Consider the following 19,770-nt stretch of genomic DNA (forward strand, 5'->3'; position numbering starts at 1 on the left):
TAATCTGACATCATAGTATAAGATGGACTGTAGGGGGGAATGAGGCTAGGAACTAGAGTACCCAAAAAGAAGCTGTTAAAGTTGTCCAGACCTAAGATTTTTTTTTTAATACTGTGGTGACATCCTTGAGCAAATGGAAACAAAAATGGATAAAAGGGATGTTTTTAAAGAGAATTGACAAGATTTGGTGATAGATTAGATGAAGGAAGAAAGAAGTTCTCAAGGTACTTAAAGAGTTTGGGTGGCTGAGGATGGAGTCACTGTGGGGAAGATGACATTTCTATACAAGACTATATTGTGTTTCCTTCAGGTAGCCTGCTGAGCTGATGGATGTAGTCATGAAGGAAGTGTCTAATTCTATGACAGTTTACCTTGTGTTTGAGAACTTTCTGTGTAGAAAATGATTACAAGTTTTTAAACAGTAAAACTAGTGATGGGATAGAGTTTGGATGAAAAATACTGGGGGGAAAAACACCTATGTAAAAAAATTGCACTGAGGTTGAGTGAGAGCAAATGTTTTGTACAAAGATTCTGACTTCGCTCACAAGCCAACGTGTCTTTTTTCTAGTTTACCAATTCTATGATATCTACATATACATATAAAGTATTCTAATTAAAATATTTTAAATTTTGGTAATGATGGTTGGATAATTTTTTTGTAGCTACTCTTTTCTAAAAGAAAGTAGAGTATTCTAGGATTATCAACTAGTAGGCCTTGGATTTTGGATATGAAAAGGCTGTGAGATTTAAAACGTAGGTTGTCTAGTCTAGACATGCTAAGAGGCAAAACTTAGGCAAACCCAGACTACTACCACCACCCTGTATGTCTGCTCAAACCTAACAAGTCCCAAGGGAGCTGACTTCTCTAGCTCAGAAGAGGCAGTGGATGGAATGAAATCAGCACAGACTTCAGACCCACAGACTTAAATTTAAATCCTAGAGGGAATAAGTTGTTTCTTACCTCTTAGTCTACTTATTCATAAAATAAGAATAGTTGTGGGAAACTGTTTCACTATCTGATAAGCATAGACAGAAACCCCCGCCAAGGCTGGGTTCCTTTGAAGCCCTAGCAAAGGTCGGAGCTAGGCGCCACCTCTGTTTGTCCAGACAGTGGTAGCTGAAGCAACTTCCCCATTTATTATTATTATGTAAATCCTTGCTGATGGGCTAGTCTGTCTGTTGCCAGGGGTCACCTGCCTAAGGGCTACGCTATGGGTGTATCCCAGATCAATAAAAGCTTGGTGAGGCCTGAGCACTGGAGGAAGTCCTTCCCCTTGAGTTGGACTTGCTCGCCTGGTCCCCCAATATTTCCAAATTATCTCTTGTCTTTTCATATTCATTTGTGTGCAGCTCTGCTTCCAGTTCCTGAACTCTGACCCACGTGGGACGTGGGAAGGAAACACCCAACAATAGTAATTATCTCGCAGGATAGTGGTAAGGATTAAATACGATGTAAAATAACTAGCACCAGAGGCAGTATGCATAGCTATGCACAGTTCATCAATGAATGAACTGTGTTGTTGTATTTTAAATATGCCTTCTATCTACCAACCAGATTTGCTTTCCATCCCAAAAGTCATGCGTCCATTAGTAGTGCATCTAGCGATCTTGAGAGATGCTACCTTTGTGATGAAGATAATTACGAGTGATAATAAATTTGGTGTAATCATGATTATCAGAAAATATTCAAAAAATTTAAAAGATTTTACATGTAAGGAATAGTAGGGATAAGGGTCAAGTGTTGGTGGGGTATAAAACAAATTTGTCCTGTGGAAAAGTTGTAAGTACTTAGTTATATCCACATTCAAAATGAAATGAATCTAAACAGCAAAACATGGTTTTCCTTCATTGTAACTAACATCTCTTTTTCATTACAACAGTGAGAAGAAGCTCATTACAGATGCTCTCAATAAAAATCAGTTTTTGAAGAGACTGGATCCTCAGCAAATCAAAGACATGGTGGAATGCATGTATGGAAGAAACTACCAGCAAGGGAGTTACATTATTAAGCAGGGAGAACCAGGAAACCACATCTTTGTGTTGGCAGGTGGGTTTCACAGATTTTTCCAGTTATTGTATAACAAATATTTTGCCTATTATGATTTTTGCAAACATTTATGAAAATGCAAAAACAGTTTGCTGTGTTTACAGGAAATGTAACAGATTGAGATCATGAAATAGTAACATTGTTGATCTATCATGATGATAATAAGACTTAATATTTACTGAATGTTTTCTATATGTCAAGCATCCTGTTGAGCACTGAACAGAGAAATCCCATTCATCTTCCCATCAGTTCTGTTACTGGTTACTGATGTTGCCCGTATCTCCATGTTACTAACGTTGACTGTCACAGAGAGGTTAAGTAACTTATCCAAGGCCACACAGCTCCTAAGTGGTGGAGGTAGGATGCAAACTTAGGTGATCTGATTCAAGTCCATATTTTAATCACAGCGTCACTCATTCAATAACTACAAAAAGCTGTTTCCATTACAAATACTATTGTTTATGTTGACATTTTTTGGGTGTACCAGGAAAAACACGCAACTATTTTGTCAACGAATCAAATGGAATGCCTTGAAATTATAACTGGTAGTTTTAGAGCCATTTAAATGGTTTCCTTCATATATGATTACTTGAACATCAAAGGATTTATTTCTGAAATGCATATTAAATGCGTGTCTTATAGTGGTATACAAAAACTTTTTTTTTTTTAGACATAGAAGCAAGAAATTATTTGAATAGGGTTTATGGATATTGAACACTCCGTCAAATTCTGAATTGCCCCAACTTTTTCAGTTTTTTTTTTTTTTTGGGGGGGGAGCTAAATTGGTTTACCCAGACAGAATGGTAACCTAGGATGTGCCGTGGCCTTCTATTTTTTGTCACTTTTCACAGTCTCTAAGTTTGGCATGTTCTAGTGAACAAGTGCTAATTCAGTGATCTTGCCACTTCTTCAGCTATGCTTTTATAATTCTTGTTTACTTGGGGTCTTAAGTGTGGGGCAGATGTTGCCTATACAAACAAATTAATAAACATGTATTATTCTATGTATAGTATGCAAAAGATTGTTTGCATATACTTTGATTCTTTAAACAACCCAGTCTCATAACTATTGATTGATTTTTTGCCATCTACAATTTTATAGGTACCCTTAAAATTCTACAGTCACTCCCAAGTAATTATTTTACCCAAGAATTGAATTATAGTCTTAATTTATGCAGCCTTTATGTGTTGGGGGACTGGTGATCCAGAGCAATTTTTCCCTTTTTCCATTTTTTTCTTGGCCATTTTGCTTCTACTTTAGCAGCACTAAAACATTCTGGAGAGAAAAACTAGGTCATTAAGTCAATAAGTCCTCATGGAACCTGCTAGAAAAGTATGTGAAACTCATGTCTGCCCATCTTGTTCCTTGCCAGTAACTCTGATGAAAGGCTTGGGGAGAGAGGAGTTTGAACAGAAGGCAGCATCCATACAGCCATTCAAATCAGGGTTATAGCACACATGGAAATGAAAATGAAACAGTTTCTTATTTTAATTAATTACTTGTTATCTAAGGACTGAATTGCCTGATTCAATTGATTGAGCAAATTAATTTGTTAATTAAAAATCTGCCCTTTATAAGATAGAGAATGAATAGCAAATGATAAATGGTGTTTAGCTTAAACTTTTGATAGTCCATATATTGTCAGTATTGCTCAAGTCCAATGAGACATAACCTTAGTATAAAAATGAAATGAATTAAAATCTATGGTACTAATTTGGCAGTACCATTAAGTGGTTTCAATGGAAAGGAATTTAGTGGTAATGAGAACTTATTAAATTTTTCATATCTAATTTATAGGCTTTGGAACCTAAGCAGAGTTTGTTTGTTACTAGCATATAAGTTCTGTCAGAGTTAGTATCTTTTCTGTTTTGTCCACTCTGTCTCGGGCAACTGGACCAGTTCCTGGTAGTACATAAGTGCCAACGTAAGATTTTTGAATGAGTAGATGAACAGAGACTACCAGATCTACATAGTGATGAATTAGGAGAAGGGGATTCTTCAAGTAGAATAACCCCACTAAGAATATAGGTTCTTTTGCATATTATTTTAGTTATGTTAGGTTTTATTTGCATTTCTTCAAAGGGAAAGGAATGTAGAATTTCCAGGGTAAAAAAAAAAAAAAAAAAAAAAAAAAAATTGCCGAAACCGGGTTGGCTCAGTGGATAGAGCGTCGGCCTGCGGACTGAAAGGTCCCAGGTTCGATTCCGGTCAAGGGCATGTACCTGGGTTGCAGGCACACCCCCAGTGGGAGATGTGCAGGAGGCAGCTAATCGATGTCTCTCTCATCGATGTTTCTAACTCTCTATCTCTCTTCCTTCCTCTCTGTAAAAATCAATAAAATATATTTAAAAAAAAAAAAATTGTGAGGAGGTACCTGAAGTGCTGCTTCTCCCTTCCTCCAACCTTTATCTAAATAAATATCAGTTTCAAACACTTTTCTTCTGCACTTTTTATTTACAAGACATCATTTTTAGAGGCATTTTTGTTTTATAACAAAATTGAGAGGGAAATATTTCCCATATGTCCTCTGTCCCCACACATCCATAGCCTCCCCTATTATCCATATTACTCACCAGAGTGGTACAAAAATTATTTTTACTTTTTTCCCAAGAATGAACCTATATTGACATATCATAATCACCCAAGTTCTTAGTTTACCTTAAGATTCACTCTTGTTGTTCATTCTATGGGTTTAGACAAATGTATAATGACATGTATTGTTCATTATAATATTTTACAGAACATTTTCATTGCCCTAACGATCCTCTGTTCTCTGCTTATTCATCTCCCCTCACCCAGCCCTGGCAACCACTGATCTTTTCATTTTCTCCATAGTTTTCCCTTTTCCAGAATGTGATACAGTTGGAATTGGTGGCTTTCACTTGGTAATATGCATTTAAGATTCCTCTATGTTTTTTCATGGCTTAATAGCTCATTTTGCTTTAGCACTGACTAATATGCTATTGTCTGGATGCACCACAGTTCAGTTATTCATTCACCCATGGAAGGGTATCTTGGTTGCTTCCAAGTTTTGGCAATTAAGAATAAAGCTGCCATAAAAATCTGTGTGCAGGTTTTTGTGTGGTCATAAGTTTTCAGTTCTTTTGGGTAAAAATACCAAGGAGCATGATTGTTGGATTGCATGGTAAAAGTATACCTAGTTTTGTTAAGAAACCACCCAACTGTCTTCCAAAGGGGCTTAACCCTTTTGCATTCTCACCAACAACGAATGAGCGTTCCTGTTGCTCCACATCCTTGTCAGCATTTGGTGGTGTCATTTTTCTAGAATTTGGCCATTCTAATAGGTATGTAGTGATACCTCATTGTCGAGTTAATTTACATTTCCCTGATAACATTTGATGTGGATCAGCTGTTCATATGCTTGTGTGCAATCTCTATATCTTCTTTGGCGAGTGTCAAGGTCTTTGGCCCATTTTATTTGTTTTCTTAATGCTGAATTTTAAGAGTTCTTTTATATTTTTTACAATAGTCCTTTATAAGATGTGTCTTTTGCAAAAATATTTTTTTTCCAGCTTGTGGTCTTTTTCAAGCACTCTTCTTAGTGACTTCCATTTATTAATTCATTTCACTGAATGAGGGGCCGGACAGCTACTGAGGCATAGTAAAGTAACTTACTCAAGGACACAGCTGATGACTAGTCAGAGCCAGGTAGTCTGACTCTGGGGCCAGTGTATATGGGGGTACATTCTCTCTTCCTGTGACCAGTGCCAAAAGAGAGAACGTGGGGGTTCACGAATCTTGAGTAGAATACGACGAGGGCTAAGGAAGAATGAAAAACAAGACTGAGACAGAAATAGAGGGAAAAGCTGGGCCGGGGTGTGGCGTCTGCCCTCTGATAGATGAACAGAGCACCAGCACCGGAACCTGCGTGTTTAATTTATACCCAAATACCAGGAAGTTACATCTCTTCTGGGTGGGCCTGACTGGTGGGCATGAGCAGTCAGGAACCCAAGGGCGTGGCTCCATCTCAGGGGCCCTCCTGCAGGGCGGGGCCAGTCAGAGGGAGGACAGTCCTATTCATTCCTGGTGCTAGACTGGATTTACAATAATAAAACCCACTCTCCAACACCTGGGCTGCTAAGATAAGAGTCAATGCTGAGAACACATCGCTGTCTTGGTTAGATGTGTATCCAAGGCTCGGCTCTGCCAGTCACCTTGGGTTCAGCTGACAATATTTTAAGAAGCATGCCCATGTGTCTTCCCTGGGGAGCCCTCTACAAGTGTACTTCTCAGTTATGATAGTGTGAACAGCTGTGGTGTGTTTCCAAGACATACAGTAATTTGTGTTTCTTGTACAAGAGAAATTGCTTCATAGATCAGAATGAATTTTAAATAAAACACTTGCCATCCACTGCTTCAGAGAAAGAACATGGTAGCAATGATAATATTCACAATAGCTAACACTCATATGGCATTTACTATATGCTAGCCATTGTTCTAAGTTCCCTACCTACATTAACTGCATGAAGTAAATATTATTTTTCCCGTTATGGACAAGGAACCTCAAAGAAAGAGGGTAACTCTCTCAAGGTGAACAGTTAATGATATGTGGCAGAGCTGGTTTCAGTCCGCATTCTTAACCACTTTATTAAAATGAGAATCATAGATATAATAACTGTATGCTTTATGTACTTTGTTCATTTTTTTTAATTCATGGAATCCGGGCAGACTTTTATTATTTGTGGTTTTTGTTTTTGTTTTAATTCTACTTGATAGAGGGCCGAGTAGAGGTGTTTCAAGGGGAGAAATTGATATCATGCATTCCTATGTGGACCACGTTCGGGGAACTAGCCATTTTATACAACTGTACAAGGACTGCCTCTGTGAAAGGTAATAGCCGTTGAAATGCTGTAGTTTTGAATTGTTATGCGATGTTAAAGGTAATCAGATTGAGTCACTATTGCATCTGGTTTAGTCTTTTGCCTTCCATTGTGACCCATATGCTCTGAATAGAAATGCTGTACTCTTAAGAACATTTATTTTGAAGCACTTGTCTAAATAATTCAAATTTAAAAGAACTTTCCCATTAGATACCTGTATGTAAAATATGAACACGGCTTTCAGCTGAATGATTCAATATTTGCTTTATTTGCCACTTCCCTTTTTTTTGCCATGTAGACATCTGCCTTTGGCTCATCTCGAATGTTTACTTTCCATTCTCTATGAGATTCTGACCATATTATAAACCAAAATATTTAATTAAACTAATGAAAAAATATATCAAAAAGGATGTGAATTAATTAATGAGAATTTTCATGAATGACTTGAGATTAGTTTAAGTGATTCTCTTTAAAGTTCTTGTTTTGAATGTATTCAATCTTGAGTTTTCTTCTGAATTACTTGGATGTGATGTTTCTCAGTGCTTGGGACTGGGTTACATGTCTCAGCATTGCTGCAGTGTTTGATAAAAATACAGACTCAGGGCTTTGTTCCAAACCTGAATCAGAATCTCTGGCAGTTCAGGTTTAGAATGTCAAGATGATTCTAATTCACTCTAAAGTTTAGTAAATAAGAGCTTTGGGTTTTGATCTATTTTGTAGACTCTCATTACTCCTTTAAAAAAAATCTCACAACCATAATTTCATATAGAATTTTTAGAGCTGGTATTTCTGTTCCTCTTCCTTTTTAGATTTTATTCTTGCTTTTAATGCCTTTTCTGTAAAAAAAAAAAAGTCTCAAAAACTATCTTCCATAATCTCTTTGAAAATTATTTGTATACATTTTATGTAATAGTAACCATAGTGATCCTTAAAATATATTGGCTCTCTTTACCAACAGTGTCTGAACACCATAAAAAGACATAAAAACACACTCCTACACCCAGAGATTTTAAACTTTCAATTAACTCATTGGAGTAGCTACAGACTAGCTGGCTTCTCTTCTATCACAGCACAAATCTGAAATACATCCTGATGATGCAGTGCTTAATTGGGAATTGCAAACTAATTTTAATATCATCCTAAGCAAAACATAATTAGAAAGAAAATCTTTTGCTACTCACTTCCAAACCTGGTTCACAGAAAAGCCAAAAATGATTTTATAAAATTGCCCACTATTTATATCCCCGCTGCCTTCCATTTGCATGTTGAAATAATGTATTTCCAATAAATACCATTTTATGAGAATATATAAAATATTTATTGATTAACATTTTGTAATATTTTCTTAATATGGGGCTAAATAATATTTTATTACTTCTTGCTTTTATTTTTCTAAAGCTATTACAAATGTTAAAACTTGGGCACTAGATCGAGAGGTATTCCAGAATATAATGAGAAGGACGGCTCAAGCTAGAGATGAACAGTACAGAAACTTCCTCCGAAGGTAAGGCTAACAGGTGGAAAGAGCCAAAGATGGTGCAGCCATTTTGTGGTCTGTTGGTTTTACCACAAAAATTATTTCACTGTAGCTTCTCTTACTAAGCGTTTTCCACATGATGCAACCAGAATTATTCCTGTGCAGTAAATGCCACTCTGTATAATATTTAATTCCCATTAGCCTCATGCCCTGACTTTTGATTTATTTCTCCTACTAATTTGCCCTTGTACATATGGAGCCATTGTATGTTGTATAGAAAACTGTGCAAAAAAATCCTAAAATACTCAGCTGGGTTGCTCAGTTGACTTTGAAAGATATTCTATAATTTGGAAGAGGATAACAAAAGATAATCTACACTAATAAAAGAGAAACATGGTAATTAGCATACGACCACTACCCTTCCCATTGGCTAATCAGCATATCCTTATGCAAATTAACTGTCAGCCAAGATGGCGGCCGGCAGCCATGCACTGAAGCGAACAGGGAGACTTGCTTGCTCTAGTGACTGCGGACTCCAATGTTCCCCGCCTAACTTGCCTGCCTCTCAGCTGCAACTCTAAGCAACTATGTACTATGTTGCAAATAAGAAGCTAAACAAAACCCCAGAAACCGGCTTTCATTCAGCCAGGCTCGGACCGCAACATTGTATCGATGTTTTCAGCAGCGAGGCCTCAGAGCTAAAGCTGGCCCAGAATAAAAAAAAAAAAAAGAAAAAAAGGAGCTGTTGGGAGCTTCAGTCAACCCACCAGCCTGAAAACAGCCCTCAGCCCCTCACCCAGACTGGCCAGGCACCCCAGTGGGGACCCCCACCCTGATCCAGGACACCCTTCAGGGCAAACCATCCGGCCCCCGCCCATGCACCAGGCCTCTATTCTATATAGTAAAAGGGTAATATGCCTCCCGGCACCAGGATCAGTGGAGCAGTGAGGCTCCAGGCACCAGGATCAGCGTGACAGAGGGCAACGCCCAAACCCCCTGATCACCCTGCGGCTCTGTGTGTGACAGGGGGCGGGGCCACAACCCCTCCCCCCCCACGGGCCCTGCTCTGTGTGTGACAGGGTAGAGCCATAACCTCTCCATCGGCCCTGCCCTGATTGTGACAGTGGCGGCACTCAACCCCCTGATCGACGTGCTCTGTGTGTGACGGTACGGAGCCCCAACCCTCCTGAGGGGCCCTGCTCTGTGAGTGACAGGGAGCAGCGCCCCAACCCCCTGATCAACCCTGCTCTGTGTGTGACAGGGTATGGAGCCCCAACCGCCGTGATGGGCCCTGCTCTGTGAGTGACAGGGGGCAGCGCCCCAACCCCCTGATCGGCCCTGCTCTGTGAGTGACAGGGGGCAGCACCCCAACTCCCTGATTGGCCCTGCTCTGTGCGTGACGGGGTGGTGCCGCAACCTCCCCATCGACCCTGCCTTGAGTGTGACAGGGCGTGGTGCCCCAACCCCCCAATCGGCCCTACCCTGAGCGTGACTAGGGGTGGCATCGCAACCTCCCAATCTGCCCTGCTCTGTGCATGACAGGGGCAGCGCCCCAACTCCCCAATCGGCCCTGCTCTGAGTCTGACCAGGGGCTGCACCTAGGGATTGGGTGTGCCCTCTGCCACCCTGGAGCAGGCCTAAGACAGCAGGTCGTTATCTCACGAGGCGTCCCAGACTGCGAGAGGGCACAGGCCGGGCTGGGGGACCCCTCCCCCCACCCCGAGTGCACAAATTTTTGTGCACCGGGCCTCTAGTCTTTCTAATAATGGCTTTGCTTAGAATAATCTTGAAATTAATGTATTTTCCTATTCTTACTTGATTTACTAGAGGCATTTAAAAATATATATTTTTTTATTTCAGAGAGGAAGGGAGAAGGAGATAGAGATAGAAACATCAATGATGAGAGAGAACCATTGATCAGCTGCCTCCTACATGTCCCCTACTGGGGATCGAGCCAGCAACCCTGGCTTGTGCCCTGACCAAGAATTGAACCGTGACCACCTGGTTTCATAGGTTGACACTCAACCCCTGAGCCACGCTGGCTGGGCTACCAGAGACATTTTTTCTCATTTGCATAGTCACACCATCTTCCAGATTACTATATTTGTAGCAAATTAACATGCCAAAATGTTACAATGCTTGCCATGATGGCATGGATCCTTGAAACATACTCATTTTGTGAGCTGTTCTATATTCCAAACTATTTGGATAAGTAAACTCATATAGAAGGAAATACTTCTGAGTCAGAAAAAGTCAGTTATACATTAAAAAATGTTTTTGAAAGTGTAAGTTCCTCATTTAAACTATTTTTGCATCTTTTGTGGGAGTTTTGACAGCCTCTGAATCTGCAATGCATACTGTAATGAATTGTTACCTATGATAATTGGTCATTATAATAAAATGTCTGACAGTTTCCAAAAAAAAATAGAATACTAAGTTCTTTTTAAGTATGGTGCTTTTGTCTTACATAACTGGCCTGCAGAATCAATGATTTTAGGGCTCTACAGTGCCTCAAGTATAGTGAGGACTCAGTACATATTGAATGAATGCATTGCTGATCAGTAGAACATTACAGGCATTAAGAATCTTGCTGAGTTACTCTCCCAGAGTCAATAATGACTCCTGGAAGAGAGTCGCAATAATGACAAGTAGGTGCCTTATCTTTGTGCCAACCAATGCCTTAGTGTAAGTGACCTCAAAATTCAATAACTGACCAACACAGGTTAGCACTTGGAGTTAATGAACCCCACTTATGCAAGGGCAAAAAAGGGGGGAATACATAAATAAACCAGTGCATGTGTTTTGCATTTGAATATCTAAGACAAAACCTGAACCACTAGGCATAGCAATTCATTCCCTTGGAGTCTAGCATGTTCTGGCCTAGTGAATGGAGCTCAGAGAATTTACTAGTACATATTCCTTCCTTTTTTATTTTTTCTTTCCTTCCTTCCTTTTGTTTTCTTATTCATGCATTCATTCAACAAATACTTATTGCTGAGCCCTATACATGGTAGATTCCGTGGTGATCAAGGTAAACCTGATCTTTGCCTTCATAGAGGGGAGATAGACAACAGATATCCTCACCCCTCCCCAAAGGTATTGGTTGGCAGGAGAAAATTTTCACTAACATTGTTGATTCCAGTGTGGAGCAGAAGTAGAACTTTCACAATGGGCATGTGTTAATCAATGACATGTTTTCGTTACCCTTTTACCATTTCATCAATAAGGAGACATTAGAGAAATACATTTATTTCATAATACACAGCAAGCTCTTTCTTTTTTCATTTATATATTTTAATTATGAAGTATGGGATGTATATAAAAATACACAGTATATATGTAATTTATAAAAAAATAACAAAATGAGCACCATCAAGCCTCTGTCTGACCCAAGAAGTAGAAAGTTGGTCATGTTATTCTCATGTGCTCCACCAAGTCATTTCCTAGCTTCCTACATCCTCCTTCTCCTTGGTGTAGCATATGGTCTGAAGTTTAGTACTAATCATTCCCTTGGAAATCTTTATTAGTTTCCTATAGCTTGATTTAGCCTATTTTTGAACTTCATAAAAATGGTGTTATTTTTGCAACTCAATTTTTTACTCAATACTTTTTTTTTTAATTTCTTTATTGGTTAAGGTATTACAAATGTGTCCTCATTCCCCCATTAACCCCCAACACCCCGCCCCCCCCCCCCCCACACACACACACTCATGCTCTCATCTCCCTGTTGTCCGTGTCCATTGGTTTGGCTTATATGCATGCATACAAGTCCTTTGGTTGATCTCTTCCCCTTACCCCCACCCTCCCCTACTTTCCCTCTGGGGATTGATAGTCTGATTGCTGTTTCTCTGTCTTTGGATCTGTCCCTGTTCGTCAGTCTAGTTGTTCTCTATATTCCACAAATGAGTGAGATCATGAGGTATTTATCTTTCTCTGACTGGCTTATTTCACTTAGCATAATGCTCAATACTTTTTAAAGATATAATTTTATTGATTTCAGAGAGGAAGGGAAAGGGAGAGACAGAAACATCAATGATGAGAGAGAAACACTGATTGTCTGCCTCCTGCACACCTCCCACTGGGTATTGAGCCCACAACCTGGGCCTGTGCCCTGACCCGGAATCTAACTGTGAATTTCTGGTTCATAGGTCGATGCCCAACCACTGAGCAACTCAGGCCAGGCTACTCAATATTTTTTTCTAAGATTGATCCATTTGATTAGTTCAGTAATTTCTCCTATAGTAGAGTTCCGATATCTGACTACTGCAGTACACTGATCTCCTCTCATATTGGGGGGTATTCCAGTGTTTGGCAGTTACAAACGATTCTGATGCAAACATTCTTATACATGTCTCTTGGGCATGTGTCTCTCCTGCACATGTGCAGGGTCAGTCTAGAGCTATTTTTGAAAAAAATCAGATCCAGCCCTGACCAGCTTGGCTCAGTGGATAGAGCCTCGGCCTGCAGATTCGATTCCGGTCAAGGGCATGTACCTTGGTTGCAGGCATATGCCCAGTGGGGGGTGTGCAGGAGGCAGCTGATCGATGTTCCTCTCTCATCGATGTTTCTAACTCTCTATCCCTCTCCCTTCCTTGCTGTAAAAAATCAATAAAATATATTTTAAAAAAAGAAAAAATCAGATCCAGTCGTGTACTTTTGAGTAGCATCAATTTGTTCTTAGGCGTGTCAAATTTTATATGGTAAGAAAGACATATTTGCCCTGACCGGTTTGGCTCAGTGGATAGAGCCTCGGCCTGCGGACTCAAGGGTCCCAGGTTTGATTCCGGTCAAGGGCATGTACCTTGGTTGCGGGCATGTACCCAGTAGGGAGTGTGCAGGAGGCAGCTGATCGATGTTTCTCTCTCATCGATGGTTCTAACTCTCTATCCCTCTCTCTTCCTCTCTGTAAGAAGTCAATAAAATATATTTTAAAAAAAGATATTTATCTTATAGAAATTTTATCAACAGTCTTGAGTAAAAATGGGTAAAGTAGAGGAGAAATTTCTCTAATAGAGCAATTTAATCATCTTGATTGGTTAATCACACTAGTGGAATTTCTTATTTTTTAAAAAAAATAAGTTTCTGTATTCTATTTCATTTTCTATGTATTATTATTATTTGTAAAAATGTTTCTATTACATGCCTCTGGCTATCATGAATTTTAAGACAATATAATGTAACTAATCAGAGATCATTTTCATGCTAATTCCTACATTCCCTCCCTGGATTCAGTCTTTACCTAATTGCAAGGATTTGGATGAAAATCTGATCCTCCTCGGGAAGCAGAGCTTGTCACGCGTGCTAATAAAAGAGACAGATATGGAGAAAAACACATTTTCAGAAGTGATTTGCTTTGAAAACCAACAACAAATGTAAAATGTTGGGGGTTTTTTTTCCCCCCCCAACCAGACAAAATTTGATTTTTCCCTTTATGATATCTTATTTTTATTTGCCTGTGATAAATTCCTGTGATTATATGTATTTATGTAATTTTAAAATATTTGAAATTTAGTTGTTTATCTGTGACATATTTGGAGGTTTACTTTGGAAAAATTAAGGTGCATTTTTAGATGCATGTAAAGATTTTTGAATCTACATATAGGTGTAAATTTATAGTTTAATTTAGGAAGATGAAGAAATTAATGTCTCTTTTTTAATTTTGAAGTGTATCCTTGCTGAAGAACTTACCTGAAGACAAGTTAACCAAGATCATTGACTGCTTGGAAGTGGTAAGAAACTTTAAAGCAAAAAATACATTTTATTAAGAGATTGTATAATGCAGTCCTTATTAGCACTATAAGTGAATAAAAAGGAAAAGATGGTGGATCGGCAGTCTACAGTGACCAGGGGCCATTTTCTATTGTGAAAAGCCATGAGGCCCATTCTCACTGAATTCTGGGGCTGGGATAGCTTTAGGTGACTCTTCTGAAATGTATAAAACATTGGACTCGCATGTGTAAAGTATATTTTAATCTTTTTAGTATATTTTATAAAACTAATTTGCATTACTCAACCAGCTACCCGCCACGCGTTCAAAATGGTGGCAAACCCAGAGATGTCACTAACAAATCTGATTTTAAAATTGGGCGACCAGAGTTGATATTGGAGGTTTGCAGCTGTAGACTGCGCGGCTTGTGGGAAGGTCCACTGCTTGCATCTATAGACGCTTACGGCGTACAAAGGGTCACGAGGCAGTTGATTTTCCGCCGTGCACTTCACAACTCATACAGAGTTTTCATAGTATAAAGGAGTTGGTGGTGCAAATTAGGAAATCGTGCAGAGAAAGAGGGTACTGGGGCGTTCGGTGATAGCTCCTGAATCAGGCCATGAAACACTCCATGCTTGCACACTCTAGCCCAGTGATGGCGAACCTATGACACGTGTGTCAGAGGTGACACGCGAACTCATTTTTTTGGTTGATTTTTCTTTGTTAAATGGCATTTAAATATATACAATAAATATCAAAAATAGAAGTCTTTGTTTTACTATGGTTGCAAATATCAAAAAATTTCTATATGTGACACGGCACCAGAGTTAAGTTAGGGTTTTTCAAAATGCTGACACGCCGAGCTCAAAAGGTTCGCCATCACTGCTCTAGGCCATGAAAATACTTTAGGAAAAAACTGCACTTAAGAAGCACTTTATCTATTTTAACATCTAGGGGAAAAAACACGGCATGTTGGAATGTGTTCAAAAACTCATATGAAGCCTCACCCAGATGGTTGGTTCTAGTCCAAGACTAGCCAAGTCTTTTTGTGACTAATGCTTTTATGACATGTACCTTGGAATCTGATGTTATGCATTATATGAAAACTTCTTCAGATTTCAGAGCCGAACATTCAAAGCAAATAACCTCTCCTTAACCGGGGGTGGGGGTCAATTTCATTGAAACCAAAATGGCTTACCAGGAATTTAAAAGAAGGCAAAGAATAATTAAGGAGTCACACACAGACTCTAAGCTATTATAAAGCTGTTTTCATTTGGAGACACAAACAAAACACAACCTGCAAACCTGGTTGTTGACAGATTCATGCCTCTGTCAATCGCAATACACAGTGTAAACTAATATCTGCCGAGAAGGGAGCACTGATCATTGCATCCTTAAATGTAAGTGACACCAGTAATGTTTCCATTTAAAATTCATGGACCCCGTCCAGCAGTTTATCAAGGACAGGCCATGATGACACAGAGCCTGGCCTTATGTCCTCAGGGCTTTCAGTTATGAAGTCATTTTCACGAGGACTGCTTGCCCTGTATCTTTTGGGATTTTCCCAGTGTAACATAACCCAATCACAGATGTTACAAATTAATAATTCATCCTAATTTCTGAGAGTGTTGTGGTGTATTTTTTTTTTGAAGCTAGGGAGGCCCTATATTTTTTGTTAACCCAGGAAAATCTGGTTTTAATGTAATACTAATAGGGTCGATTCACCAGAGGGGAATTCCATGCTGACAGCAAATATTAAAATTTAGTATCATTAAAAATAAATGGTAAATTAGACATATTTATAGCAGCCACAGGCAATAATACAGAAAATATAGATGAGGGGCTCCCATCCAGTCTTAATTAACACACAATTCGAGTTTGAACGTCTCATCTTTTAAAACACCCTAGAAAAGCTTTATTATATGTCAGCATTTGCAGACAGCAGCATGGTTTATAAAGAGCTCTTTATTCATACCTGGCAAACAAATGGGACCCTGTAGCGTGTGAAAATTCTCAAATGCGGAAAGTGATTAACAAGGGAGCCGTGGGATCTATGTAGCTCTAAGAAAAGCACATCATTTACCAGCATAGCCAACATAGACGACAGCCGATCACTAAGGCATCGGCGTTATGACAGAGCGCCCACTGAGCTCTAGGACCAGCTGTCCCACAAACTGTCCATAACCTTTGAGAAAGACACGCTGGATCTGGCGTGCTGTTTAGGGGTTGATTTGGGAGTTTTTAAATTTTTGTGCAGGGACCAGGAAGGAAGATCAGGACTTCCCGTCACTGAGCAGTTGATCTGATGTGTTTGTCAAGGCTTGGTTGAACTCCTAAACCAAATGGCCCCGATTGTGTAGTTCCAATAGCATCTCTTGCTTCAGCTTAAATCACCCAGAACATTCAGCCCCAGAGGCAGACATTATCTTCAAGCTTCTTGTCATGTTCTGACGGGAAAAGGAGAGTGGGAATAGTACCAATATATTCACTGCTGTTAATTAACGAACATCATAAAACACGATTGGGAAAGCAGTGTAACTGTTGGCGATAATAAAAATGATAATGCGACTTCTGCGCCTGGCGGTTGTGCAGCATGGAAGACAAGGGTGGAAGGAGTTACTGCTCCTACACATGGGGATCAATCCAGAGAGCAGGGACTTGACTGTGGTTGATGGAAAAGTCACTTATCTCTTTGTTACAGACCTTTGGTATTTGACCCAGGGACCCTCTGCCCTGTGACTCTGACATGCCATCTTTCAGGAAACTGGAGATGTGGTGGGGGGTGGGGTGGGGTATGAGGAATGTCCTAGTCCAGTGATGGCGAACCTATGACACGCGTGTCAGAGGTGACACGCGAACTCATTTTTTTGGTTGATTTTTCTTTGTTAAATGGCATTTAAATATATAAAATAAATATCAACAATATGTCTTTGTCTTACTATGGTTGCAAATATCAAAAAATTTCTATATGTGACACGGCACCAGAGTTAAGTTAGGGTTTTTCAAAATGCTGACACGCCGAGCTCAAAATGTTCGCCATCACTGTCCTAGTCCTTACTCAGATCACCCTCAGTACTGCTTAAAAGATAGACTCCCAGGTACCACCTCATAATGAATCAGAAATTCTGGTTGAGTAAGGGCCCAGAAATCCACATTTTAACTATGCAAGTTTCATGCTTGTTTATTAAAGTTTGAGAAACACTAGCTTAGAATTATGAATAGAATACATGTATTTAGAGTTTGCCACAATCTGCCTCTTCATTCAGGAATTTTTTTCATTTTCTAATCATTTTTTTAAAAGTCTTGTCTTCCTATCATAGAATGAGCATGTTTTTTACAGTGAAAAAATATTTTTATCTTTTGCTGTTGCTGCTTGTGTAGTTTTCTTCTGACTTTGACCTGTTAACACGTGCATGAGCCAGAAGGTTTTCTCACTTTAATGATTACGCCCAGGGCCATAAAAAAGTTGAGAAACTGGATTTTGCCACAGTTTATGATCCAGTTAGTTAAGGGTGGGGTAGCTAGGTAGAAAGTTTACTATTTACTAGTCCAAGGTCCTGAGATTAGGATTTGTCACTAGCAGCTGTCAATTCATCATTGTGGGCATTAGGGTCTTCTCATCTACGAAAGTAAAGTGGTGGGGGGCCACAAATCTGTGGGCTCTGTCAATCTTTTAATTACAGAATTCTATTCAGTTGACTTACCAAAGTCAGAGGGATTTCTGTTGGTTTTCATTTTGTAGGCTCTGGTCCTGGAATTAAGCAATCAGGTACTAAATTAGGATTGGTAGGGTCCACTGATCAGGGTGTATTTGCTTTAAACTATCTCAGGTGTTTTAACTAGTGTCCTTGTGCAAACAAAAAATTGCTGGTAACAACCCAAATAACTGTATACAGTTTCTTAAGCAACCAACATGGGTGCATAGTCACATGGTGCATGGAGGGTATGTGTGTGTGTCCTACATCTGATTGTATATCATCAATACTACACCCTAGTTTCTAGCCACAAAATATTCCCTAAATATTCTAAGGAAGTCATAGACTTGTTTTTTGTCATTATCCTTTATCACCTGGGATTTTTCTTCTAGTTTTATGTATTTTTTTTTACAGGAGCTTAGGCATTTTGCTAGACTATCATAGAATGAGCATGTTTTTTACAGTGAAAAAATATTTTTATCTTTTGCTGTTGCTGCTTGTATAGTTTTCTTCTGGCTTTGACCTCTCAGTCTGCCCTTGAATTATTTCCTTATTTTTTCCCCTTGTCGCACACTCAGTAGGTACTCTCTGGATTTCTAGCACCTTCTTTTAAAACATCTTTTTCAGACTATGGGGCACAGTAGGTCATAAAACCAATTTAGAGGAACATGTTTCATATCAGAGTAAGGAGTATAAATGCTGTTTTGAATAATATGTTTCAATTTCATACAAATGTCTGTGTGTGTGTGTGTGTGTGTATTTGGGTGTGTGCATATAATGTATTTCTTACTGTAGGTCAGAGTGAAAAATGTTTGAAAACCATTGGTCCATAGGACAAGGTCTACAGCTTCTTGGTCCTCTATGGACCCCCTTCCTACGTAACCACAGGACAGTAGCCACACTGTTTGCATTTCTCTTTTGGGTCTTGGTGACCACCCTGGCTAGACTGGCTGCTCTCCCCACTTGACAAACACTGGCCAGTCTGGCATCATAGCCAGTACTTGCCACTATATATTTTTGGTCTGACCTACACCCACAACCTTTTCTGATCTATGAAGTTACTGTCAACACACAGGGAGGTATTATTTATCTTCCTCCCATGGTTTTTGGTGACAAAGAACCAACCCTGGGGAAAATACCACAAGGAAGGTTGCCCCTTAAGGAACAACAAGGCTCTTTCTCAGTGATTCCTTTCAAGCTGCTCCCTTTTAACTAATCAGACTGAGAGGAATTAAGTTGTGGATCCTCACCCACCCAGAAGTCTTTATAATAACTGAAGAACAGCCCAATGGCACTTCAGAGATTCTCCACAGTCCTCTGCTCCGTGGGGTAATGGTGAACGAGGCTGAGATGGGAACAGGAGAGACTCAAGATCATCCTGAGACCGGCACAGCGGCCATGACCCCAGCAGTTTCAGTAAAGAGCACTGATCATCAGCTATGTAATGAAGGTGCCCCGGCTGCAGTGTTGGGTCCCTCCCTTAACCTCCAAGGATCATAATCTTCTCAACTGTAAAATCCAGCTCGAACGTAGGAAAGGCTTGTTTTGAAGCTAGAATGAGAAAGATTAAAGAATTGGAGTAAACAAACTGTGATGCCAAAAACTCAAAGTATTATTTTCCAACTAAACTAGAAGTTTGTTACTTGCATACAGAGCAGTCCAAGGATGGTGATCTCTGTTGGATCCAAAGAGGTATTCAGGTACCCAAGCTGGGCCATGCCATCATGATTGAGGGGAAAGGATGAAGACACATGCCTGGAAGGGTTCTTGGGCTTTATAGAGGAGGCACAAATCACTTCCGTGTGGATGCTTCTAGCCAGGGGTTAGTCACATGGCCGCAGCTGAGGAGTATAGTTTACGGTGAGAGGTTCTGAGGACCAGCTCACGGCCTCTTTCACAGGAATTAACAGTGATCAGGTGCCTGGCATGTACCCAGTGTGCCACCAGGTGCTTTAGATACAACATCTCACCTAGTTCTCAGACAGCATGAGGTGTGGTAAGTA

At 39.7% G+C, this 19,770-nt stretch overlaps 1 protein-coding gene across 3 annotated transcripts in view; it reads left to right on the plus strand.

Moving 5' to 3' along the window:
- The window catches only part of PRKG2 (protein kinase cGMP-dependent 2), a 101,385-nt gene that overhangs the window by 32,853 nt on the left and 48,762 nt on the right, over window positions 1-19,770 (plus strand). For all 3 annotated transcript variants that reach the window (XM_070394128.1, XM_070394137.1, XM_070394146.1), the window contains exons 3-6: window positions 1,881-2,047; window positions 6,785-6,898; window positions 8,287-8,392; window positions 14,031-14,094. In XM_070394128.1, the coding sequence (XP_070250229.1) occupies window positions 1,881-2,047; window positions 6,785-6,898; window positions 8,287-8,392; window positions 14,031-14,094 (451 nt within the window). The remainder of the gene's footprint in view (window positions 1-1,880; window positions 2,048-6,784; window positions 6,899-8,286; window positions 8,393-14,030; window positions 14,095-19,770) is intronic.

This window comes from Myotis yumanensis, unplaced genomic scaffold (genome assembly GCF_028538775.1).
Source record: "Myotis yumanensis isolate MYYU_CA2020_CCGP unplaced genomic scaffold, mMyoYum1.0.hap1 SCAF_1, whole genome shotgun sequence".
NCBI lineage: Eukaryota > Metazoa > Chordata > Mammalia > Chiroptera > Vespertilionidae > Myotis > Myotis yumanensis.